The sequence below is a fragment of the Chlorocebus sabaeus genome, chromosome 26, assembly GCF_047675955.1.
Source record: "Chlorocebus sabaeus isolate Y175 chromosome 26, mChlSab1.0.hap1, whole genome shotgun sequence".
Lineage (NCBI taxonomy): Eukaryota > Metazoa > Chordata > Mammalia > Primates > Cercopithecidae > Chlorocebus > Chlorocebus sabaeus.
In genome coordinates, this window is record NC_132929.1 from 52,058,919 (window position 1) to 52,086,523 (window position 27,605).

The 27,605-nt window shown below is 36.1% G+C and overlaps 1 protein-coding gene across 7 annotated transcripts in view; it reads right to left on the reverse strand.

The window, feature by feature from the left end:
• NRG4 (neuregulin 4) overlaps positions 1 to 27,605 on the reverse strand; it is a 121,920-nt gene that overhangs the window by 49,866 nt on the left and 44,449 nt on the right. For all 7 annotated transcript variants that reach the window (XM_038010203.2, XM_073012351.1, XM_038010207.2 and 4 more), the window contains 2 exons: positions 26,945 to 27,010; positions 24,923 to 25,016 (listed from right to left, as the gene is read on the reverse strand). In XM_038010203.2, the coding sequence (XP_037866131.1) occupies positions 24,923 to 25,016; positions 26,945 to 26,954 (104 nt within the window). In that variant the 5' untranslated portion in view covers positions 26,955 to 27,010. The remainder of the gene's footprint in view (positions 1 to 24,922; positions 25,017 to 26,944; positions 27,011 to 27,605) is intronic.

The following is a 27,605-nucleotide window of genomic DNA, read 5'->3' on the forward strand; positions in this document are numbered from 1 at the left end:
CATTTTTGTTTTTGTTTTCTTTTGAGACAGAGTTTTGCTCTGTCACCCAGGCTGGAATGCAGTGTTGCAATCTTGATTCACTGCAACTTCCACCTGCCAGGTTCAAGTGATTCTTGTGCCTCAGCCTCCCATGTAGCTGTGGCTATAGGCACACACCCCCATGCCAGGCTAATTTTTGTATTTTTAGTAGAGACTGGTTTTCACCATGTTGGCCAGGCTGGTCTCGAACTCCTGACTTCAAGTGGTCTGCCCACCTCAGCCTCCCAAAGTGCTGGGATTACAGGCATGAGCACCAGGCCAAAAAAGTCTTTAATTAAACAAAAAGGAAAAAAATAAGGGTAAATTCCATTATAACTCCCAGGAAGACTCAATGGACTCAACACATAGTTGTATCCACAGTAATGATTTATTACAGCCGGAAGATACAAAGCAAAAACTATAAAGGGAAAAGATATGTGGGATGAAGTTTGAAGGAAATGAGGCACAAGCTTCCAAGACTTCCCTCCTAGTGGAGTCACACAGAACAAGCCTAATTCCTCTAGTAATGAATTGTAACAACACAAGTGAAGTGTTATCTACTAGGGAAGCTCATCAGAGACTCAGTGTCCAAGATTTTTCATGGAAACTGTTCATATATGTATCTTCTGTCTCGCATATACCAAAATTCCAGACTCCCAAAAGGAAAGCAGGTATTCAGCATAAACCACAACACTTATACAGTTTAGGCATATGGAGACATCCTTATTTAGGAAGAGTTTCATTTAAGTATAGAGAACTGTATGCCAGCTAAGTTTCTAAACACCAGCAAGGGCCAGCTTCGCAAGGAGGCCTTTCTAAGGATAGCAGTCTAAGACCTGCTGTGTCAACTCTATTCTCCACATCTTGAATATAAAAAATCAAATTATAAGTCAACATCAAAAACCCACAAAAGACTGATAAAGTATGGAAAAATAAAAAATAAAACTTAATTATAGCCAAAATTAATCAAGAACAAAATCATAAGACAAGTGACAAACTAGAAGAGAATGTTTGCAACTCATATCTCAATCAAAAAGATAATATAACTTTTAATAGTATTTTTATTATATAAAAAATTTCTACAATGGCTACTATAAGAATACAACTTAACAAAACAACTAGGGAAAAACTGTTGACAGAAAAGGAAACACATATGGTGCAACCTCACCTATCAAAAGATTGAATTAAAGTAACACTGAGATACCGTTTCTCATCTATCAGATTGGTAAGAACCCAAAGTTAGACCACATACGCTGCTATCAGCTTGGTAAAAACCCCAAATCAGATAATGCTCTCATCTATCAGATTGGTAAAAACCCAAAGTTAGACAACATACTCTGCTAGGAAATGATGCACTTTCATATATAGTTGGTAGGAATTCACATTCCTACCCAGGACAATTTGGCAATGTCTACCAAAATTAATATGCATATACCCTTTGACCCAGCCAGATTCTTGGGATTCACTTGCACCCTAAAAAATGACATACATATAAGGTTATTAATTGTTGTATTTGCATTAGCAAAAGATAAGTAACAACCCAAATGTCTCTCAGTAGGGTTAAATACAGCCTATTATCTGCATAAAATACTATGTAGCTATAGTGAAGTACTCTGTGGATTGACATGAAATGATCTCCAAAATATATTCTGAAGAGAAAAAGCAAGGTAGAAAACAGTGTAAAAACTGACAGAATATAAGATTTCAAGTTGGTATTGGCTTATATATGCACAAATATATGTTAGAAGGGGGTGGAAATAATTTTTACTATAAACCTTTTATTATGACTTGATTTTTGGACCATATAAATTTATTATCAATTTTTAAAAAATTATAATTAGATGAGATATGCATATTATCATTTTTTGTGTGTCCCAAGTCTTTTATTTCTTTGCCAGACAATGGTAACTATCTCAGAGGCAAAAATCAGATTAATATGGCCATCCCAAACTAAGCCTAGTTTCAGATGGGCTTAAATAGCCCCGCCATTAAGTTGAAAGGGAAGGGATGAACAAATAAGAGAATATTAATGTAAAAGATCTAAATCTAAGTTTAAAAACTATTTATTTTTGATATTTAGCTGTGTTGCTTATATATGGAACTGAGTAGAAATAGGGAGCTCTCTAGATGCTAGAATGTTTTTGAGTGAATTGCATTACCAAAGAAACCAAAAGCCTGGCCTGCAAATCCTGTTCAAATCCTAAAGCAATCCCTAGGCCCCCAGATCACAACAGCAGGAAGTGAGCTATGAAAGCTTTGTGGTCTCCAAGAAAGATACACATTTCAATCACTAACTCAGATGTGGCCTTGGAGAAAAATGATTAAGGATGACAGAGCCAGGAATCATGGAGGTAACAGAGTAAAAAGCTGCTCCCAAAAGAGCTGCCAGAATGGCTAACTAAGGGATTTAATTCACTTCAGAGCAAGGCATTTTCACAATTTTTGTCAAGGAAAATATGATAATTGCTATGAAGCAGTAACTTATTTCATGTTTTTCTGACTTGATTAGAATTATTCCATTTTAATTTTACCATTATATACTAGCATTACAGACTTGAATGTTGAAATCATAACTCCAATGTGATGATATTATGAAGAGGGGCCTTTCGGGGGTAATTAGGGTCATGAGGGTCAAGATGAGATCAGTGCCCTTATAAGAGACAGGAGAGACTTGCTTCCTCTCTCCCTCTCTCTGCCATGCAAGTATATAGCAAGAAGGTGTCCATCTGCAAACCAGAAAGAGGGCCCTCCCCACAAACCGAATCAGCCAGCACCTTGACCTTGGATTTCCCATCCTCCAGAAGTCGGAGAAGTTTCTGATGTTTAAGCCATCCTGTCTATGGTATTTTGTTGTAGTAGTCCAAACTGATTAAGGCACATGGGGTGGTGGGGGTCGCTAATAACTTTTAGTGAAATCTAAGCCTGCTGGAGAAAACGATAAATTACCCAGAGATTCTGGACTTTAAATTGGATGGGAATTTAGGTGAGAAGAATCTGAATACATATTTGGATGGTCTGGGGGGAAAAGATGTTATTCTGTTTCCCAAAATAAATTTTCCCTTTCTACTAAGCAATGGGATCTACTGGAAATTGTTGCCCCAGAATACAGATAACCACTGCCATGTGAATATGACACTGCAGAGTCTGACACACATACCACCTCTTGCCAATTATAAGTGCTGTTCAAAGAACACTCTCAGACCTGTTGCCAGCAAGGAGCTTTTAGGCACACCTTACTCAGGTTCACAACAATCCCATTAATGTTATCAAGGTGCTGACATCTGTGACATTCAAACACTATCTAGATGCTTCAGTAATCAAAAGCAGGAAGGTACACATGAATTTTCAATACACACTGTGGATGCCATCTAGGAAGCATGTTTCAAGAGCCATGACAATATAGACAGGTGTTCTAACGTTCTCAAAGTGTTTCCACTACCAAGAAGTTTCAGACACTTGATGTTTACCTAGACATTATCCTGGATATCAAAGTAGCTCAGAATGTGAATCAAGCTTTGTAATAATTTGTGAAGACTGAGAAGCTAGTTGGGAGAAGTTCTGTAGTTACAGAACTTGTGTCAGAGGATGCTGACCTCAAAGAGGCTGACTGTTATTCAACTCTTTTTTTCTTTTTTTTTTTGAGACGGAGTCTCACTCTGTCACCCAGGCTGGAGTGCAGTGGTGCAATCTCAGCTCACTGCAACCTCCACCTCCCGGGTTCAAGCGATTCTCCTGCCTCAGCCTCCCAAGTAGCTGGGACTACAGGCATGCACCACCAAGCCCTGATAACTTTTTAGTAGAGATAGGGTTTCACCATTTTGGTCAGGCTAGTCTCGAACTCCTGACCTCAAATGATCTGTCCACTTCAGCCTCCCAAACAGCTAGGATTATAGGTGTGAGCCACCGCATCCGGCCTACAACTCCTTCTGAGGTTCTTAGTTTTGCATTTAAACATTTCACAAATTTCACAGGTGACAAAATTGCTTAGGATGTGAAATATCCTGAGTCTCTTGATAGATACACATAGGTGTTGCTGAATGAAGAGCCCTTTATATTCTACATGTCACACTGGATATTAACTCTGTGTAAATGGCATAAAATGGATGATGCCAAGGAACTAGAGATATTAAGGTTGATCTGAATCAACAAGGAAAAGTCAACAGGAAAGAGACAGGAAGTGGGTTTAGAGACGGCACTACAAAGACCCTGAGGAATAAAACGAAGGTATGAATTTATCCCACAGGGTGGCAAAAATAGAATCCTGCACCTTCCTTTTTTTTGAGACAAGGTCTCACTCTGTGCCCAGGCCGGAGTGGCAGTGGTGTCATAACTCACTGCAGCCTCAAACTCCTGGGCTCAAGTGATCCTCCTATCTCAGCCTCCCACGTAGCTGGGACTACAGGCACATGCCATTATGCCCAGCTAATTTTTAAATTTTTTGTAGAGATGGGGTCTCACTATGTTGTCCAGGCTGGTCTTGAACACCTGAGCTCAAGCAATCCTCCCATCTTGGCTTCTCAAAGTGATTTGATTACAGGCATGAGCCAGCACACCCAGCCCTGAATGAATTTTTAAAGTTTATAGTACTGTTCCTGCTTCAACTCAAAGCAATGTGGATATTTTGGACTTATGCAAAGAATGTTGCATTTCTAAGCTTTCTTCATTCCTTTGTGTAGATCTGTTTCCATCTGGTTTCAGTTTACTTTCGCTGATGAATTTCCTTTAATGTGGCCTACCGATGATGAATGCTCTCAGTCACTGCTTGTCTGTAAAAGTCATATAATGTGAAAGATCCTGAGTCTATTGACTTTTTGGCCATTACTTCTTCAAATGCTTTTTCTGCCCTCTCATCTTTCTGAGATACCTTAACACACATATGTTAGACCTCTGTGACTGTTCCTTAGTATGAAAAAAAAAATCTGTTTTATTTTGGAAAGTTTTTATTGCTATATTGTTAATTAATATTTTATTCTGCAGTATCTAATTTGTTAAGCCCATCCACTGAACTTTTCATTTCAGGTATTTCATTTTTCAGCTTCTAGAAATCTCTCCATTTCATTCAGATTTTCCTTTAAATTCTTTACATATTTATAATAACTGCTTTAAATCTCGTTTGCTAATTCCATCATTGCTGACATTCCTAGGTCTGTATCTACTGATTGACTTTTTCCTCCTAATCACATTTTCCTGCTTCTTTGTATCTAGTAATTTTGCATTGCTTGTTGAACATGAATCTTACATTTTTGAGTGCTAGATTTTTGTTGTCTTTGTTTAAAGAGCATTGAACTTTGCTTTGGGAGACAAAGTTACTTGTAAATCAGATTGATTCTTTTAAGGCTTGGTTTTAAGCTTTGACAGGGTACAAATGGAGTAGCATTTAGGCTGACTTTTGCTCTAATCCTGAAGAGTGACTCTTTGGATCTCAAGTGAATACCCTGGGTGTTTACCAAGGATACTTCACTCTAGCTGGTCAGAATGTAAACACATGCCAGTCTTGCCTGAGCTCCGGGGTTGTTCACCTTCAAGCTTCCCAGAAGTTCTTTGCACAGCACTGTGGCATTTGACACTACACCTGTGTAATGTAGCATTTGACAAGATAATCAAAAGGGATCTCTATACAGATTTCTGGAACTCTTTCTCTTATACAGCTTCCTCTTCTCTGGTAGTCCATCCACAAATTTCAGCCATGTCAGCCTCCCTGACTTCTGATCTCTTTCTCCTCAGCTCAGCAAGACCAGAGTGCTCTGCTTGGTGGACCCATCTCTCTGCACCATGGTCCGGAGTGTAACTCCAGGAAAGGAGCCTGGAAGATTAGAGGGATCTCTAACTTGTTCTCCTTCTCTCAGGGATCACTGTCCTGCACTGCCTGTTGTCAACTGTCTGAAAAAAGGGTGTTTCATGTATTTTCCCAATTTTTATAGATGTTTTAGACAGTAGAGCAAGTCTGGTCCAATTACTTCATCAAGGCAGAAAGCAGAAGCCTCCATTATAATTCTTTTGATATCTGTAGGATCATCTGTATTCTTTCATTACTGATGTTGGTAATTTTCTTACTGTAGTTGGTAATTGTTTTTTTCTTTTTTTTTTTTTGAGACAGGGTCTTGCTCTGTCATCCAGCCTGCAGTTGCAGTGGCACAATCATAGCCCGCTGTACCCTCTAACTTCTGGGATCAAGTGATCCTCCCACTTCAGCGTCCTGAGTAGCTAGGACTACAGGTATGCACCACCATGCCTGGCTAATTTTTCAAATTTTTTTGTAGAGACAGGGTTGCCCAGGCTGGTCTGGAACTCATGGCCTTAAATTGTTCCTCTCACCTCAGCTTCCCAAAGCGCTGGGATTACAGGAGCGAGCCACCACACTCGGGTGATAATTTTCATATATTCTATTAATCTAGCTATGAGTTTATTAATTTTTATATAACCTTTTCAAGGTATCCATTTCCAAATATTAGGAGTTTTTCTAGACATCTTGTTAGTTATTTCTGCTAAAATTTTATCATGGTAAGAGAACGTACTCCATGGCAGGGGTCAGAAAAATGTTTTCTGTAAAAGGAAAGGGCAAAATAGCAAATATTTTAGCTTTGTGGGCCATACAGTCTCTGTTGCAACTACTCAACTTTGTTGTGTGAAAGCAGGCATTGACGATATGTAAATGAATGAGTGTGGCTTTGTTCCTACAGAATTTTAATTGTAAACACTGAAGTTTGAATTTTATGTACATTTTCTGTGTCAAAATATTTTTAAAAAATATTTACAAATGTAAAACTATTACTAACATCATACAAAAACAGGTGATGGGCAAGATTTGGCCCATAGATCATAGTTTGCTGATCTTTGTCCAATAAATTTTCAATGATAAAATTTATCAAGACTTTTTTATAGCCCAATCTCTGTCTTGGTGAATATAACGCATACATTTAACGGAAAGTATACAGTTTTGGAGGATAGGTTTTTCTATCATTATCAATTAGGTTGAGGCGGTTGACAGCGGTTCTTCATTCACTATGTCCTTAGTGAATTTTTTTTTTTTTTTTTTTTTGTCTAATTGGTCTATTAACTATTGAGAGAGGGATGTTAAAATCTCCCATTAGTGGATTTATCTGTTTCTCCCCTTACCAAATGTTTCATGATTCTAAAGCTCTGTTATTAGGTACATATATGTACCATTTATGATTGCATGTCTTCCTGATGACTCCCTCCCCTCCCTGTTTCATTCTCTCTTTCAATATACAATCTGTCTTTAGTTGGCAAGTTTGGTTAATTTACATTTAATAAAATTAATATGTTTGTATATTGGTCTACCATCCCACTGTTTCTCTTTGTTTCATTTATTTTCTGAATCTGGGTTTCTCTTTTCTTTTCTTGCTTAACTATTGTTTTTAGAATTTCATTCTCATTATCTATAAACCTTTTAGCCAACTCTGCATTATATTTTTAGTGGTTATTCTAGGGCTCACAGTACACATTCTGAACTGCACAGTCTACTTAGGGTTACTATTATATCACTTCACATACAATGCAGAAATTTTACAACTATGTTGTTTCCTTTACTTCCCTTCCCTTCAGGCCACAGTTGTCATGTGTATTGCATCTACAGTCTATATTATCCACAAAACAATGCCACTATTTTTGGTTTAGGTACTCATATGTACTTTATCTAAGCTGAGATTTAAGAGACAGTTTTATATTTACACAAATTTTTACTATTTCCAAAGTTCTTCATTCCTTTCTGTAGACTCAAGTTTCCATTTGGTATTATTTCCCCTCAGCTTGGAGACCTTTCTTTTGCATTTCTTCTAGTATAGGCTTGCTGGTAATAAATTATCTTAGTTTTTTCTTATCTGAAAATGTCTTTATATTGCTTTCATTTTTAAACAGCCTTATTGAGATGTATTATTTATATGATATAATTCACATACTGTACAATCTATCCATTTAAGGTACACAATTTAATGTTTTCAGTATATTCACAGGGTTGTGTAACCATCACCAAAATCTAATTTTAGAATGTTTTCATCTCTTCTAAAAGAAACACCACGTCCATGAGCAATCAATCGCCATTCCCCACCCCACGTCTATAAATTTGCTTATTCTGGACATTTAATATATAAATTAATATGTGTAATACATTTAAAATGTGTAACAGAATTACACATTTGGGGTTTTTGCATATGTCTTCTTTGACTTAGCATAATGTTTTTATGGATGATCTATGTTGTAGTAGTATATAACAGTACTTTATTTTTATTGATAAATATTCCATTGTGTATATATACTACATTTTATTTATACATTCATGAGTTGGACATTTTTTTTTTTTTTTTACCATTTTTAGCTATTATGGGTAATGCTTTTATTATCGTCTTCAACCTTGAAGGACATTTTTGCAAGATACAAAGTTTTGGGTTCATAGTTTTTCCCTCTAATCACTTTAAATATTTTCTTCCACTATCTTTTGGTCTCCATGATTTCTGATAAGAAATCAGTTGCCATTCATACTGCTGTTTCCCCATATGTAATGTGTCACTTTCTCTGACTGCTTTCAAGATTTTCTTTTTACATAGTTTTTCCTCCTGCCATTTGACTATGATGTGTCTAAGTTTGCTTGGTGTTTTTTGAGCTTAAATCTGAAATTTTGGCTTTCCCTAAATTTGGAAAATTGGGGGTTATCATTTTATTAAATACTGTTTTTTTTCTGCTGTGTTTTCTTTTCTCCTTCTGGGTTCCCAATTACAAGTATGTCAATCATTTAACATTGTTTGACAAGTCACTGAGGATTCGTAAAAAAGAAAAAAAAAAAAAAAAAAAAAACGGGGCGAGCACAGTGGCTCACACCTATAATCCCAGTGGTGGACAGATCACAAGGTCAGGGGTAAAAGACCAGCCTGGCCAGCATGATGAAACCTCATCTCTATTAAAAATTCAAAAATTAGCCAGGCATGGTGGTACATGCCTGTAGTCCCAGCTACAGCTACTCAGGAGGCTGAGGCAGGAGAATCACTTGAACCCAGCAGGCGGAGGTTACAGTGAGCCGAGATCATGCCACTACACTCCAGCCTGGGTGACAGTGAGACTCCTTCTCAAAAAAAACAAAAACAAAAAAATCTGTTTTTCATACAGATATTTTCAACAGAGCTTCAAGTACACCTATTCTTTCTTCTGTTTCCAATCCACTGTTAAGCCCACTCAGAAATTTTTTATTTCAGATGTTATTTTTTTGTTCTGGAATTTCTATTTAATTATTTTTCCATATTTCCTGTTTCTCTGCTGGGGTTTCTCATTTACTCACTGATAATAAGCAAATTTTCTTGAGAATAAATCCTTAAGATTTAAAATCATTATCTGCTAATTGCAATATTTGGCTCATCTCAAGGTCTGACTCCACTGATTTTCTTTACTTGAGTATGGATCACATTTTTCTATCTTCATATGTCTAGTCATTTTGAATTCTAACCCAGACCTTATGAGTGACATGTTATAGATTCTAGATTGTTACATTCCTATAACTTGGCTTAACTGAAACTCTCTCTCTCCTTCCGTTGCAACAATTGAAATATCTGTTCACTTTTCTTAGCCTTACCTGGGCTATCTAGAGTCCTCTATGCACACAAATTCAAGGCCACCCAGATACTTGGGCATATAAAGACATAAAGAACTCAGGCTCACACTCTGTGGCTCTCTTCAGGACATTCAATTTCCAGCTGTGGTGACTGCCTGCATATTTCTATCACATTTTACCACTATGTGTTGAATTGATGAGGGCCTGTCCTCAGGCAAAAAGCTATAAAAATGGGAAACTCACGCAGTGACATTCCCTTCTTCTGTGTCAACTACTTTTGTTTCTTCCTGCTTTTAGTCATTCTCCAACGCCTTCAAATAGTGTTTATACTTGTACAAAGTTTATTATTATTTGTAAAAAGAAGATATATGAGTATTTGATTATGAGCTACTCCTGCTGTACCCAAAACAAGTTGTTTGAATCAGAACTTATATTGATAATGCTCAAGCATGAAAGTTCTTACAGAATTTAAAAATCTATGTGCTTTCACTAAGACTGAAGTAGAAGAATGGTATATTAGCCACAAGAATCATATTTCTGAAAGTCAGGGCCTAGAAGACACTTAAACTAAGCAACACAACAATATATTTGTAATATACTTTGTCTTAGTCTATTTGCATTGCTGTAAAGGAATATCTGAGGCTGGGTAATTTATGAAGAAAAGAGAGGGTGGGCATGGTGGCTCATGCCTGTAATCCCAGAACTCTGGGAGGCCAAGGGAGGAGGATTGCTTGAGCCCAGTCTGGACAACATAGGAAGTTCGAGTCCAGTCTAGACAACATAGGAAGACTCTGTCTCTACTATAAATTTAAAAATTAGAGGGCATGGTGGCATGTGCCTCTAGTAGTTCCAGCTACTCCAAAGGCTGAGGTGGGAGGATTGCTTGAACCAGAGGTGCAGAGGCTGCAGTGAGCCATGACTGCACTACTGCACTGCAGTCTGGGAGTCGTCTCACTCCAGAGTGAGACCCTGTCTCAAAAAGAAAGAAAGAAAGAGAGAGAGAGAAAGAAAGAAAAGAAAGAAAAAGAAAAGAAAGAAAAGCAGTTTATCTTGGCTCATGCTTCTGCAGGCTATACAGGAAGCATGGTGCCAGCATCTGCTTCTGGTGAGCCCTCAGGAAGCATACAATCATGGCAGAAGGTGAGGGGGAACCAGTGTATCACCTGGTAAGAGAGGAAACAAGAGAGAAAAGGGGAAGACTACAGACTCTTTTAAACAGTCAGATCTCACATGAGCTAATAGAGTAAGAACTCACTCATTACCATGAGGAGGGCACCAAGCCATTCATGAGGGGTCTACCCTCACGATACAAACACTTCCCACCAGGCCCCACCTGAAACACTGGGGATCACACTTCAACATGAGATTTGGAGAGGATACATATCCAAACTATATCACACCTCAACTATATTTTGACTGTGTATTAAGTACAAGTGGGAAACTGATGTGATGTCTAATACTTAGAGCTGAAGGAAATAAGATTATATAATGCAAATTAAATTATAAAGTCAATGAATCAGAGCAGAAGGAAGCAAAGTTCCTTTAAATAATAGAGACTAGCTGAATATGCATTAACATATCTAAAGAAGGAGCTGTCAGTCTGAGGAGTTGGTCGGCAAGGGACACTTACAGAAAGGAAAGGCACAGAGGCAAACATCAGCAGTGCCTATCTAAGCACTGTTAAGTAGACAGTGAATTGTAGCCAGAAGACCTCATGCATCACAGTTCTAAGTCACATTATCTCTCTTGTGGAAATAAATGCATCCGACTAATTACAGATACACTGTTAAATTATATAATTTCTTGTTTTCTCTATACCCGTTAAAATATTCTGATTACAAATTTGGCTTCCTACACATGTCAGTCTACAGAGAAAAAGAATGCCTGACTCACATCAACTCAATTCTGTGTCAGTTATATATCATCATACATTAACAAATTGAAGCATCCAGCCTGGGCAATATAATGAGGCCACATCTCAATAAATAAATAAAAATGCTTACTTTAGACACTAGCTCTGTAAGCCTAATCAACATGTATCTGCTGTGACAGATGAGATCCCTCACAATGTACTTCATTAAACTCTTAACAGTCCACACTGAGGGGAGACCTCGGACTGTGATAATACCATGGTCACACAGTAGTCCATGGGGCTATTTATTCCCTAGATATACTAACTTCATTGAGTAGTACAAATCTTTTAACTACAAGAGTTTGAAGTTCAATTATTCACATTATTAAATAAATGAGCCTTGTTTTTTAATAGAGCATATGTGTTTAGTTATAGAAGACAGTGAAATAAAGAGATACAAAAGAACACACTTTTGAAAGGTCAGGAAACTAGATAATAGTTCCTGACATAAAATCTCTTAGAGTAGCAAAGAAGAGATTCGGTCACAAAACTGGAAAAAGTGCCAAATTCCTATTTATAACCATTTATTTGTATAGCAACTAGTGACTTGCTTAGATCATTCATCTACTAATGATAGTACTAGATCCCAATACTATATTTATTATTACTACATAGTCTTGGTAGGAATCAGATGAAATGGCTGTTTCAGAATATGAAAATAAAATTGATTGTAGATCAAACCTTGAATGTTTTCAGTGAAATGTATTATAGGAATTATATCATAAAGATCTATAAATATCAGTATTACACATTGCCACTTGATGGCCAGAATTAGCTCTATATTTGGAATTTTCTTCTAACACATATTGGTTGAGAAACATTGTAAGAAAGATGAGGTAGGTGTCAATGGGAGAAAAATTATTTTAATAGTATTTTTAAGGCTTTTCATGATCTTCTCCCCATCTGAGACTTTTCACACTCTAATACTTAGTAGACTAAGAGAAGTTGGAGATTTCCAGAGATCTGATGTGTTATAAATTTAATGAGAGAAAAAAATATGTAAACTAAATAAGGGCAAAAATCATTTCAGTAACATTTCTGTACAAAATTACAAATAACTTTTTATGAGATAATTCATCTCCTAATTTTCTCTAATATGAGAAAAAATTTTTTGGTACTAATTCAACTCCATTAATATTTAAAAATCTGTATTGCAAAGATATATATTGCAAAGATATTCTTCATAGAATTTCATCTCATCTTCTCACCCTTCTTTGCTTGGTATTAAATACCCCCTTTGTTTTAGTGATTTAGATTTCCAAATCCTTTTCCATCTTGGTTTTTCTCAAAAATTCACTCGGGAAACATTTTTGAGTAATTTATTAAATTCTATGATATACACTAGATGTAGAAGATTCAAAGACAAGAGAATTATTCAGTCCCAAGGGGCTTAGATTCTATTAGAGAACAACAGACACATAAACACTAAGCACAGTAGAGAGATACATAAGATAGAAATATGTCTGGGTACAGTGCGGGCATATAATAGTCAACAAAGTTAATACTAGCTGCCTTTAAATGCAAACGTACAAATACTGGTGACTTCATACAATGACAGTTTAATCCTTGCTCACATTACAGTCTAATGCCCAATGCCAGTCAGGCAGCCCTTATCCATCTCTTGGCCCTGATACCTGGAGAACATGGCCTCCAAGGTCACTAAGGCAGGAAAAGTGAGAGGTGGAGTTTCTCAGGAGTTGATTTTTCAGGGCCAGACGTGTAACTGGCTTGCATCCCTTTTGTCCATACTCTACCATCCAGAACCCAATCACATAGAACCAGTCTAACTGTAAGTGAGGCTGGCAAATGCAGAGGACCACATAGTTATTGGACACTAACAGCCTCTGCCACAGGGCTGAATGGCTAATTCTACCCAGAAAGGCTTCATAAAGGATACAAAGCTTGACTTGGGTTTCAGATCACTCTGCTTTATCAAATTTTATCCTACATAATGAGAAACCCAAGAGAATTAACAGAAAAATTATTATAATGATAACAGAAGTCAACAAAGTAGTGGGGCATTCATTCACTCAACAGATAATTACTGAAAACTGACTCTATGCCTGTTCTAGATGCACGGAAAATCTCAGTGAACAAAAAATGAAAATTTCTTTCCCTATGGGACTTATATTCTAGCTTGGGGAGATAGAATGTAAAGTAAATTATATAGTATGTTGGTAGATGGTAAGAAAGGAAGAGAGGGAATAGGAGAAGAATGGGTTTTACTTTTTAAAAAGTGGTCTAGGAGGCATCGTTGAAAGATTGATAGTGAAGACTAAAAGGATGAAGGGGAGTTAGCCGTGAGGATATTGGGGGAGAAAGCATTCAACACAGGACAGAAAGGCCAGGCCAGCACCTTAAGTTTGGGACTTTCCTGGCATCAGGGAACAGCAAAGAGGCTAATTTGGCTGCAGTAGATTGAGCATTTGGATAGTTGCAGGATATGAGGTGAGAACAATAATAGGGGCCATATCATTAAGGTTTTATAGCCACTGGCTTTTATCTGAGTGAGACAGAGAGTCACTAAAGGGTTTTCAGCATAGAAATAACTTATTTATTAAATTTATGTATGGAAACAGATTTACCCCAGTAACAAAAAATGATATATATGGGAAAAAATTCAGAAATGTGCAAAAAATATATAGTGTTAAAAACACTCTTGAAGTACAGAAAGGGATTTGAACTAATGGGAAGACATATCAATCCTGGATAAGAAGATTCAGCATCATAAATAAATAAACTTTCCTAAAGGGAATTTATCAACTTAATTTTAAAAATTCATATTCTTCTGGACTGATTCTAAAGTTCATATGGAAAAATTAAAAAGCAAGGACAGCCAAGGTGCAAGGGGAGGGATGCAAAAACTAGATTTACCATATATTAAACTCACTGTAAACATTCAACAATTAGAAGAGATTGCTACTGGCATAAGAATAAATGGACACACCAAAGGAAAAAGGAGTCCAGTAAGAATTAATACACACAGAGTTTCATATATAACAAAATTGGCATCTCAAATCAGTAGGGGAATTCATTCATTCATTTAATAAATATGTATTGAGTACTTACTATGTTTCAGGTACTGTTCTAGCAGTAAACATATAGATAAGAACTTCTGCCCTCACAGGGCTGACATTGTAATAGGAATTATGATATATAAACTGATAATGTAGGCAAGACTGGGTAGGTGCTATGCATCCCCTCTGAAAAATTCATGGTGAAACATAATCTCCATTGTGCTGGCATAAGGAGTTGGGGCTTTCTTCACCATCATGAATGGACTAGTTCTTTATAAAAAGGCTAAGGGAAACTAGCTTAGGCCTTTTTATGCTCTTCTACTCTTCTGCCATGTGAGGACACAGTGTTTGGCCGTTTTCGCTCTTCTGCCCTCTGCCATGTGAGGACACAGCATTTGCCCCTTCTGCTATGTGAGCTTGCAACAAAAAGGCCCTCGCCAGACACCAAAAGCTGGTGCCTTGATCTTTGACTTACCAGCCTTCAAAACTGTGAGAAATAAATTTCTACTGTCTATAAATTATCCAGTCTCAAGTATTGTTACAGCAGCAGAAACAGACTAGGACAGTAGCCATATTAAAAAAGATAAATCTGGATCTATATCTTAAACCATATACATAATCCAAATAGAGACTGGGCATAGTAGCTAATGCCTATAATCCCAGGACTTTGGGAGGGTGAGATGGGAGGATCATTTGAGACCAGAAGCTCAAGACCAGTATGAGTAACATAGTAAGACCTTGTCTCTACTAAAAGTAAAAAAAATTAGCTGGGCACAGTGGCACACATCTGTAGTCCCAGCTACTCAGGAGGCCAGCCTGGAGTGCAATGGCATGATCTTGGCTCACTGCAACCTCTGCCTCCCGGATTCAAAAGATTCGCCCACCTAAGTCTCCCAAGTAGCTGGGATTACAGGCGCCTGCCACCACGCCTGGCTAATTTTTGTGTTTTTAGTAGAAATGGGGTTTCACCATGTTGGCCAGGTTGGTCTGGAACTCCTGACCTCAGGTGATCCACCCACCTCGGCCTCCTAAAGTGTTGGGATTACAGGTATGAGCCACCGCACCTGGCCAGAAAGTCTTTTAAAAGTATGACTCAAACCTGAAGAGCTTTTAAAAAAAATTGATAGATTTGACTGCAGTAAAACCAAAAAACAACTGCATGGAAAACTAAACACCATAAGCTAGGTAAAAGGAAAAATAAGCTATAAATAATTATCTATAATTAATATTATAGACAAAAGGTTAATCTTCCTAATATAAAAACAATATGTAAACAAATACATTATCAAAAAGATTTTAATTAATATTTAAACAACTGAACTATGCCCAGCTTTCCTCATCACTAGGAAAACAAAAATTAACACTGAGATACTATGTTTTCATCTATCAGATTTGAAAAACTCCAGAAGTTTGACAAATCTGTTGCAAGGTTATAGAAAAACAGCTACCCAAATATATTCGTGACAATTCAAAATAGCACAATCCCTATGGACAGCAATTTGGCAACATATATTCAAGTTACAAATGCATTTATCTTTAACCCAGGAATCTCACTTCCAGGACTTTATTTTACTGATATATAATTATATAATTTCATACATGTGCAGATGTATGCGCAAGGTAAAAAATGAGCTGGGCACAGTGGTACACATGTGTACTGCTGCATTTTGTGTGCAATATTCATCAATAGAGGCTTGGTTAAATACATGATGGTATATTCACACAAACAGAATACCTTCTAGTTGTAAAAAAGAATTGGGAAGCCATATATTAAAATGAGTAGATATCCAGGATATATTGTTAAGAAAAAAGAACTACAGGATAGTACATATAGCAACACTCCCCGACAGAAATAAAGTGTCTAGTTTTAAATTTTTCTTAATTATTTTTATCTCTTTTAGAGACAGGGTTTTGCTCTATTGCCCAGGCTGGTGTACAGTGGCATGATCATGTTCACTGCAGCACTGAACTCCTGGGCTCAAGCGATCCTCCCACCTTAGCCTCCCTATCGGCACACACCACCACACCTGGTATTTTTGTTTTGTTTTGTTTGGTAAAGATGAGGTCCCACTATGTTGTCCAGGCTGGTCTCAAACTCCTGGCCTCAAGCATTCCTCCTGCCTTGGCCTCCCAAAGTGCTGGGACTACAGGTGTGAGCCACCATGCCTGGCCCCAATTTTTGCAGCCACATTAAAAAAAACCAAAAAGGGTGAAATTATTTTTAGTAATATATTTTTACTTCAATATATCCAAAATATTATCATTTCAACATGTAATCAATATAAAAGTTACTAAGATAGTTCACACTTTTTTTCATATTAAGTTTTCAAAATTTAAGGATTATTTGATGCTCATTGCACATCTCCATTCAGTTCTCAGTCACACTAGCCACATTTCAAGTGCTCAGTAGCCACACATGGCTCCTGGCTACCATATGGGACCACACAAGTATACAATGTTTGTTCTTCGCTTCATTTGACAAATACTTATTGAATGACTTATATATTAAGAACTATTCTACTAAGAATGGGAGGTTAAAATATGCATTTGTATTTCCTCGAATTTGCAAAAAGAAGCACTGGAAGTTTAGATAAGGGCTTACTGCTTTCTTATAGTACACAGGGAGGAAAAATGTTAAGAGACAGAAATGAGAGAAATATACATCAATGTATCTTTTGGTTTTGGTTTTGATCTTTGAAAAATGTGAACATATTATCTATTTAAAACTTGCCATAGGAGGGGCCTACAACAAACATATAACAAGTATCCTCCTCCCAGCTAGATTTTTGTCAGATTTTGAACCTGTATGGAACAAGGGGCTACAAAGCTTAGCTCAAAAGCTCCAAAGTGCCTAACTTGAAAGTGGAGAAAACAAAGACTTAGCCACTTAATCAAAAGCTGGGTTGGGCCAGAAAGGATAAATGAAATCTCCCAGATGAAAAAAGGAGCAAAGAACAGACAAAATAAACAGAAAACAAGAAGAGAATAAAGTTAAACCCAGCTATTTCTAAAACTGTGTGAAATGCAAATAGGCTGATCACTAAACATATGTGACAGCACAACAATAGTACAAAGGGAAAAAGTGATTAGGGATTTAAACTGTTAGAAGATACTTGCATTTGTTCAGGAAGAATGAAAGTACTAATTGAGGGTAGACTGTAATACATTAAGAATGTATATTGTAATATCTAGGATAATTACTCAAAGAGTAATGTGTATAACAAGAGATAATGAAGAAAATAAAGTGGGAACTTAAAAAATAATTAGCCAATAAAAGGGCAGAAAAGAAGGAATGCTAGAGGAAAATGCTGGTCAACAAGCAAATGGGACAATGAGAAAACAGCAGCAAGATGGTAGACTTAAACCTAGACATATCAGTAAGTTCATTAAATGCAGATGGACTAAATTGACTAAATCATACAATTAAGAGATAGAGACTATTAGATTGAATTTTTTAAAGACCTGTCTATATGTTTATTAAACACATACTTTAAATATAAAGATACAGATAGGTTAAAAAAGGATAGAAAGAGATATACTGTGTAAAACAGCAACAAATAGAAAGCTATACTAATAGCAGACAGGTAGACATTACAGCAAGAAGTAATACTAAAGATAAAGCAGAACATTGTGTAATGATAAAAGGGTCAATTAAACAAGAGCACATCAGAAGTCTAAACTTATGTACATGTAATAATTAACATAGCTTCAAAAAATATAAAGCAAAACTGGGGAAAGGAGAAGCAGGCAATCTACCATCACACTTGAAGTTGTTAACATACATATCTCAGTAAGTGATAGAATAATCAGGCAAAATATCAGTCTGGAAAGAGAATGTTTGGATAGCATTATTTACCAATGTGACTTAATTGAAATTTATAGAATGCTACACCAATGAATTGCTCCTTTTCAAATATGCCTAGAACATCAACCAAAATAGATTCCATGAAGGGCCATAAAGTAAGTCTCAATAAATTTCAAAGGAACAAAATTGTAAAGAGTATATTCTCTGACTATAATGGAATTAAACTTGAAACCAATAATAAAATATAACCAGAAAATCCACAAATGCTGAAAATTGAGCAATACACTTTCATAGAATTAATAGATCAAAACAACTTCAAAAGATATTAGTAAACATTTGAATTAAACGAAATGAAAATATGACACATCAAAAATTGTGAGCTGCTATTAAATTAATTCTCAGAGGAAAACTTACAATTTTAAAACATTATGTTAAAATAGATGAACATGGCCGGGCGCGGTGGCTCAAGCCTGTAATCCCAGCACTTTGGGAGGCCGAGACGGGCGGATCACGAGGTCAGGAGATCGAGACCATCCTGGCTAACATGGTGAAACCCCGTCTCTACTAAAAATACAAAAAACTAGCCGGGCGAGGTGGCGGGCGCCTGTGGTCCCAGCTACTCGGGAGGCTGAGGCAGGAGAATGGCGTGAACCTGGGAGGCAGAGCTTGCAGTGAGCTGAGATCCGGCCACTGCACTCCAGCCTGGGCGACAGAGCGAGACTCTGTCTCAAAAAAAAAAAAAAAAAAAAAAAAAGATGAACATAAGATAATGACAACTGTTGAGTCATCTAACAGAAAGAAAAAAGATTAAAGAAAAGTGAACAGAGCCTAAGGGTCCCATGGGACAACATCAAATGGACCAACATACCTATTGTCAGAGTTCCAAAAAGAGAAAAAAGAAAGGGATAGAAAGAATATTTAAAGAAGTAATTGTTTAAAACTTCCCAAATTTGATGAAAGACAATATAAATATCCAAAAAGGTTAATGAAATCCAAGTAAGATGAACTCAGAGAGACCCATAATGAGACATGCTACAATCAAACTTTTAAAAGCCAAAGAGAGAATCCTGAAAGCAGCAAGAAAAGTGACTCCTCACATAGAAGGCATCCTCAACGAGATTGTCAACAGATTTCCCTTATCAAAACTATGCAAGCCAGAAGATAGTAGGCTGATAAATTCAAATGGCTAAATAAACAAACAAAAACAACTGGAACCAAGAATCCTATATTCAACAAGCAGTCCTTCAAAACTGAGTTTTTAAGGCATTCTGAGATAAAAGCTGACAAAATTCATTATCACTTGACCTGTTCTGCAAGAAAAACTCAGGGAGTCCTAGGTGGTAAAGTTAAGATATCCATAAAGATAAATACATGAACAATTTTAAAAGCTAGTATTACCATAAAAATAGTTTGTAATCCCATTTTCATCTTCTACATAATTTAAGAGATTAATGTATTGAGCTGAATTCTTAGTTTATGTTTTGTAGCCACAATATACAAAAATATAATTTTGTGACAATAAATGAAAGAAGTGGGGACAGAGCTATAAAGAAGCAGTTCTTATATGTGATTTAAGTTAAGCTGGTATAAATTCAAATTAGTGTTATAACTTTAAAAAGTTAAATTTAATCCCCATGGTAAATGCAAAGAAAAGAGTTATAGAATATACACAAAAGGAAATGAAAAAGGAATTTAAACATTTTACTACAGGCTGGGTGCAGTGGCTCACATCTGTAATCCCAGCACTTTGGGGTGCTGAGGCAGGCAAATCACCTGAGGTCAGGAGTTCAAGAACAGCCTGACCAACATGGAGAAATCTTGTCTCTACTAAAAATACAAAATTAGCCAGGCATGGTGGCCGTGCCTGTAATCCCAGCTACTCGGGAGGCTGAGGCAGGAGAATCATCGCTTGAATCTGGGAGGCGGAGGTTGCGGTGAGCCGAGATAGCGTCATTGTACTCCAGCCTGGGCAACAAGAGCAAAACTCCGTCTCAAAAAAAAAAAGAAAAGAAAAGAAAAAAAAGTTTTACTGTGAATAAATCAATTAAACACAAAAGACAGTAATATAGAAAATGAGAAACAAAAAAGTGATAAGGCATATAGAAAATAAATAACAAAATTACAAAAGCCCCTTCTTATCAGTAATTACTTTAAATGTAAATAGATTAAATTATCTAATGAAAGACAGAGATTAGAAAAATGGACGAAAACACATGATGCAACTATATGCTGACCAGAAGCATTTTAGATCTTAAGGCACAAATACAGTTGACCCTTGAATGATAAAGGGGTTGGGGCACCAACCCCCATGCAGTCAAAAATCCACATACAACTTTTGACTCCCTCAAAACTTAACTAATAGCCTTCTGTTGACTGGAAGCTTTACTAATAACATAAACAGTCGATTAACACATATTTTATATGTTATATGTATTACATACTATAGTCTTACAATAAAGCAAGCTAGAGAAAAGAAAATGTTATTAAGAAACTCGTAAGGGGGCTGGATGAAGTGGCTCATACCTGTAATCCCAGCACCTTGGGAAGCTGAGGTGGGAGGATCACTTAAGGCCGGGAGTTTGATGCTAGGAGTTTGAGACCAGCCTAGTCAACATAGCAAAACCCCATCCTCCACAAAAAATAAATTACCAAGTGCAGTGGCGTGTGCCTGTAGTCCCTGCTTCTTGGGAGGCTGAGGCAGGAGCATCACTTGAGCTCAGGAGTTTGAGGTTGCTGTGAACTATGATCAAGCCACTGCACTTCGGCCTGGGCAACAGAGCAAGACCCTGTCTCTTAAAAAAAAAAAAAAAAAAAAAGGCCAGGTGCAGTGGTTCACACCTGTAATCTCGGCATTTTGGGAAGCTGAGGTGGGTGGATCACCTGAGGTCAGGAGTTTGAGACTAGCCTGGCTAAAATGGCGAAACCCTGCCTCTACTAAAAACACAAAATTTAGCTGGGTGTGGTGGCACACACCTGTAATCTCAGTTACTCAGGAGGCTGAGAGGCAGGAGAATCGCTTGAACCTGGGAGGCAGAGGTTACATCGCACTACTGCACTCCAGCCAGTGAGACTCCGTCTCAAAACAAAAACAAAAACAAAACATGAAAGAAAGAAAAGAAAATTGTAAGGAAGAGAAAATATACCTCTTACTATTCATTAAGTGGAAGTAGATCATCATAAAGGTCTTCATCCTTTTCATTTTCATTTTCATGTGGAGTAGACTGAGGAGGAGGAGAAAGAGGAGGGGTTGGCAGGCAACATAACACAAAGTATATCTAATGTAAATAGTGAATGGTTCTAGTTAGAATGCAGACCAAGGAAGAAATGGCCACAAAGGTAGTTTGAGGGCCAAATGGTAGAAGGCTGAAAGAGCTAGGCTAAAAAGTGAGGTATTACTTCATGAGTGGTAGATGGGTAGGTGTGAGGGCTGTCACTGAAGAGTTTTTTTGTTTTAGCTGGACAGATGATAATTACGCTCTGGGAAAATTGGTTAGGAACTATTTCTATAGACAAAGCAAGGAGTTAAGAAACTCTGAGCTAGTATAATAATAGTAAGAACAGAAAGGACTAGAGAGATGAGAGATACAGCAAAGGTAGAAATATGATTTGACAACTGGACAAGAGGGCAATGACAGAGTCAAATATAAGTCTGGGGTTTCTCAGTGACAAGATGGTTGAGATGTCATAATAGAAACAGGAAATGCAGAAAACAGTATGAAGTGGGATGGAAAATGAGTTTATCACTCTTAGCTATTGCTATTACAGCCTATAGGGCTACATTAGAAATGTGCTCCTAAGATAATTGGAAAGCAGTTATTTTTATAAAATATGAATTAAAATACATCTGCCATTCAATGTCACTCAACCTTCAGGCACTATATTTTTTTCCTTTTCTCTCAGCCGCCCTTTTGTTCCCTACCCGGCTCCCCTACTTCACTTCCTTCCAGGGTATTTAGCAACTCCAGGATACATCATTCACATTACAAAGAGGGTGCCAAGACACAGAATCTCCTGCTGTTGTGCAATGTGGTGACCTTGCTTCATTCTCTATCCATCATGAACCCATGTGGCATGGTTTCAACTACTCGGTAATTACTACTCTTACATTCTGATATTAGGAAGAAACTACATACATTTTTACACCCGCTGTGGGTTGCCAGCAAACTTGGCCATTCTCTATCATTGGTAACTTTTTGAAAATACACTAAAAATGCATCTATCCAAGGTACAAAAGCAGGATGACAACCTAGGTTTCTTTCCATTTTAATGAATCTCCAAATTCCAGCATTCTTAGTTCTTTCTGTCAACTTATTCAGTGAGGTATAACAGATAGCTAGTATACAGATAGACATTAAGTGCATAGCTTGATGGACCAAGCACTCTGCCCACAATGCCATTAAATCAGATACAAATACAAAAACATAGGAAAACACCCTATAGGTTACAGAAGAAATCATAATGATAAAATGTTTAAACCTAAAACTGAACAACAAACTATATTTTTAGGGTAAAACAGAAATGTATTTGAAAATTTTTAACATTAAATACTGTCTATTAGAAAATAAGGCTAAAGGTCATTGAGTCAAAGAACAAAGTTAAGGAATCATGCTACCTGATTTTGCTCATTATAAAGCTACATTTATCAAGACTGGTATTGGTGAAAAGACAGGACACATAGATCAACAGAAAAGAATAGTCCAGAAATAGACCTGCACATAAATGATCAAGTGATTTTTGACAAAGGGGCAAAGGCAATCCAATGGAGAAAGAATAGTCTTTATACCCATGTAGCCATCATCAAGATCAAGACACAAAATATTAGTATTTAAAAATTATTAAATGCACTTCTTCTTTTTTTTTTTTTTGAGATGGAGTCTCACTCTGTCGCCCAGCCTGGAGTGTAGTGGTGCGATCTTGGCTCACTGCAAGCTCTGCCTCCTGGGTTCACGCCATTCTCCTGCCTCAGCCTCCTGAGTAGCTGGGACTACAGGTGTGTGCCACTACGCCTGGCTAATTTTTTGTACTTTTAATAGAGATGGGGTTTCACCATGTTAGACAGGATGGTCTCGATCTCTTGACCCTGTGATCTGCCCGCCTTGGCCTCCCAAAGTGCTGGGATTACAGGTGTGAGCCACCATGCCTGATCTAAATGCACTTCTTCTGATAAGCATTCTTGTTTTATTTTATACATGCTACATGCCATATCACCTTAGAAAGAATCCAGAATGAACATATTATAAAGTGAAGTGAAACTCGGGAGTTGTATTCAGAGGTGACATCTTTCTTCTTCCCAGCTATATGACCTTTGGCATGTCACTTAATTTCTCATTTTCTCCTCTTTTTTTTTTTTGTATTATTTTCTAAGGTCTCCCCTGCCTCCTTTCTCTAAGATGTTTGTGAGAATTAAGTGTTGAGCAGAGTCAGCAACAAAATTTGGGGGGGACTATCTATGGAAGTGTTCTGCATCTACATGTGATAGTGGTGGTGATTTCACAGGTACAAACATCTGTCAAAATTAATCCATTGCGCACTGTAATGAATGCAGTTCATTATACATAAATTATATCTCAGAAAACAGATTAAAAAACCAAAAGACTATACTCCTGAGGCACATCAAGAGTGCTAAGTAATTGTTAATTTGTTCCTCCATTCCCTTCCCTTTACATATTCACTAGAGAAGAAAAACACTGGGGCACTATTCCCCAAATCTTCTTGAGATAGTTGTGAGGTTATTTCTTTTTCTCTCCTCTCCTCCATACTACATCCCAGTATCTTCAACTTTTCCTATGAATTTTACTTTTCTGTCCTTTTATGTACAGTAAGATCTTAAATCTAGATTCTATACTTCTCAGTTTGGTTAAAGAACAAAAAAGAGTAATTCACATGTGTTACAAAATATCTTTAGATCTTAAGTGTTAGCTCCACAGTATACGGCAGTACTATGATGTTAATTCATATACTAAAAAGAGGTTTATTATTATACACTTAAATCCTATTCAACCAACTCATAGGAATCAGGCTACAGAAGTACTATTTTGAAGTTTTTTATGGGTCACTGGCTGTATCTGTACTCCCACAGTGAATTATATTATTTTAAAACAATAGTGGCTAAGATATCATTCTTTTTTATTTGCTACCACTATTAGAAAAACAATGCTTCTTTTGCTTTTTAACATATAAAGTGGAAGTTTTGGTGCCAACTCTGTTATCATGTGCTTATGTATTAAAAACTCAAAATAAAATATCTCATATTAGGTTTTTTTGATTAGCAAATTCCCTAGCTATTTTGCCAGGAATATTAAGCACAGACTGCCTTCCTTAAATTGCTAAAATCAAAGAGTTCACTAAAAGGGATTATTTTTTAAAAATATGTCTAGGCTAGGAACTACCATTACCAATTTTCAAAATAAACACCTTGATTAGTGAGATTTTTATTGTGCTATTTGTTTTTGTTTTGTTTTAAAAGGATAAATTTTCCCTACATAAATATGAAGAATATGCCTCATACCTTTTCATCTTACACTTTTTGTTTACTTTTTATCACTTCTCAAAGAAGTTAGTAGACAATAAAAAAATAAAGTTAACATCTTCCCCTAGTCCATTTAACTCACCTACAAAATGGGCTGGGAATAGTAGGTATCACATAACAAAGCCCCCCATTCAGGCAAAATGACTTGTGACTGGGACCACAGGGCTCTTCGTGATCTAAAACACATACATACATAAAATAGAGAAAAGCAAATTAAAGTTTTCCTAATGCAACAAGGAATAGGAATAACTATCTTAAACTGAAGTAGCAATTCTGAAAATCAGAATGAATAATTTTTTTTTCTCAAAATGAAAGACTTAATTCTATTCCTTATTTGACAGACTGGGACTTCTATGTCTTTGAGAGAAAAATTATGTCCTAAAGATATGGCCATTAACTATAATGGGTTTAGACACTAAATAACAGAAATAAGGAATACCTATATTAGTTAGATTAAAAGGAGGTGATTAGGATCTTAGAACAAACAGGGTCTTTCTCACTACAGAGATTTGGCAGTATTACCTAGAGTTTCCCTGTCCCAAGAATTTATTTAGATTCTTGTTTTTCCTATTAGGTCTCAAATACATTAATATCTGAAATTGCGTCTGGGAAAGGATTTAGATAATTAATTTTTTATTTCCAAAGTTAACTTTAAATGTCCCTATATGACAATCTAAATGTCAGAAACCAAAAATAATCTTATAAGGTGTTGATTTGCAAGGTGATTTTAGGTAATAGCTACTAACTATAAAGACATATCTAAAGTTACAAAGAAAAATTAAAAAGCTAAGTCATAGCTTGATATACAGCCAAATCTTTTAGAATATTAAGAAAATAAGCCTTTACTTCTCTCTTGCTTCTTGTCTCTCTTTCCCCTTTCTTCAGCCTCATCTTCTTTCTTTATCTTTGACCTTTCCTTTATCTGTCTTTATCTCTCTGCCTTCCCTTTCTCCCTTGGTACCTCTCCTTCCTTCCAGCCTCACCCCCCAAGACCTTTTATAAAAAATCCCCGGCCACCAAAGCCATTGTATAGAAAAAATTAGAATAACAGAAGGATTCATTGAGTCATTATACTAGTAATTTATGAAGAGAAAATTGGTGAATATTTTATCTTTCAGCCTTAAAGGGGAAATTATATTGCTTTAATCTTGTATGTTGTTAGTTCTTAATTGTTTCTGTCTAGGAAATGACCCAGAATCATCTAATGGGAATAAGAAAATGGCATTACTCCCATTGGGACTCCGATTTGACATTAAAATTAGTATATTAATTTTAAAAATTATCTAGCATTTATGTGCCACTAAGATATCAATGCTTGCTAAGATATAATTGCTATGAGTCAGATATCTCCACAATCAGATTTTCAAATTTTAAAACTTTTGTTTTACTTTAGAATTGAGAAAATCCTGTTTCAGCATCACATTATAGCCCAAAGAGTATAAAAATGAAAAGAGGAAATCAGAACTACAGAGAACTGGTGAAAAAGAAAGTAAAATCAACCAAAATGAATTCTTTGAGATTTTTTTTTTTTACACAATGCCATGCTTCTTCCTAATCAAACAACTTTCAACAAGATTATAAAATTTTTCAGGAATAATTTGGCTAAAAAATAAAATTAACATTATATCAGAATCAAAGGAGTCATCATATATGGTTTTCCACTGAGGGTAGAAAGTAACTTTATCACAGCTAAAATTAGTGACCTTGTTTTAATCGGATTATAGTCAAACATATCTCAACACTTGGCATTTATTTTATCAATAAAGAAAACTCATCTAACCTGAATCACTATTTCTGAATCTACTTTTATTCTGACTTCTATTTCCTTTACTATTTGAGCTGATTTCAGATATAGAACAAGCTAGAATGTATCAGGTTATAAAACCAATAAAACATATATGTCTAAAATAAAATAGTTTTATGTCATAAAGGAAGGTCTCTCAAAACCAAATATTTCATATTTGAAATATTAATTTCATATTCACATCTCTTCCAATGATGTTGGAAGGGAATAATACAGCCTTGTGTTAATATACATTTTTGATCGTTGTTCTATTGCTATGGAAACATATTGACAAAAACATATAAATGTATAAGAAATTACCTGTTGGCATCTTAATTTGTAAATAGTTTCATTCTTGGTCAAGAGATTAGGGTTGAAAAACAGTACCTAAAACAGTTTAAAAAATAATAATTTAGGGAAAATGGTCTTCTTTTAAGGGCATTACAAAATGTCAAATATTCTAACAGCAATATTCTTAAATGTTGAAAATAATAAAGACATTTATATACTAGGGACAAATTTTAGTTACGGCATTTTTAGATACCTATTACATTTCAATAAAAAATATGAACAAAACTAAAAGATCAATAACATACTTAATATAAATCATTGCCTAAATAATGTAATTTAATCTTAAATATCTCTGCAGAAAAGTCTAATAAGGCTTATTTTTAGTAAACATTATTAACATAGTAGAGTACTACATGGAATTTTACATGAACGATATGAGACAGTAAGCAAAACTGAATGAACTGAATTGAGTTTCTGCTTTTTCATAAAGCTTATTTACAATCTGACTCTTAAGTAGAATCAGTAACTTCCACTTTTTCAATTTATTGAAAATAGCCAAAATGTACTACAGAAAAATCTTCAATTGCATTTCAAGGTTTTGCACTTCTATAGAACCTTTAAAACTTTTATAAAAGCACTTTTAAGTTTACCATAGATTGCACATTACATTTATCAATCCATGCGAACCTTT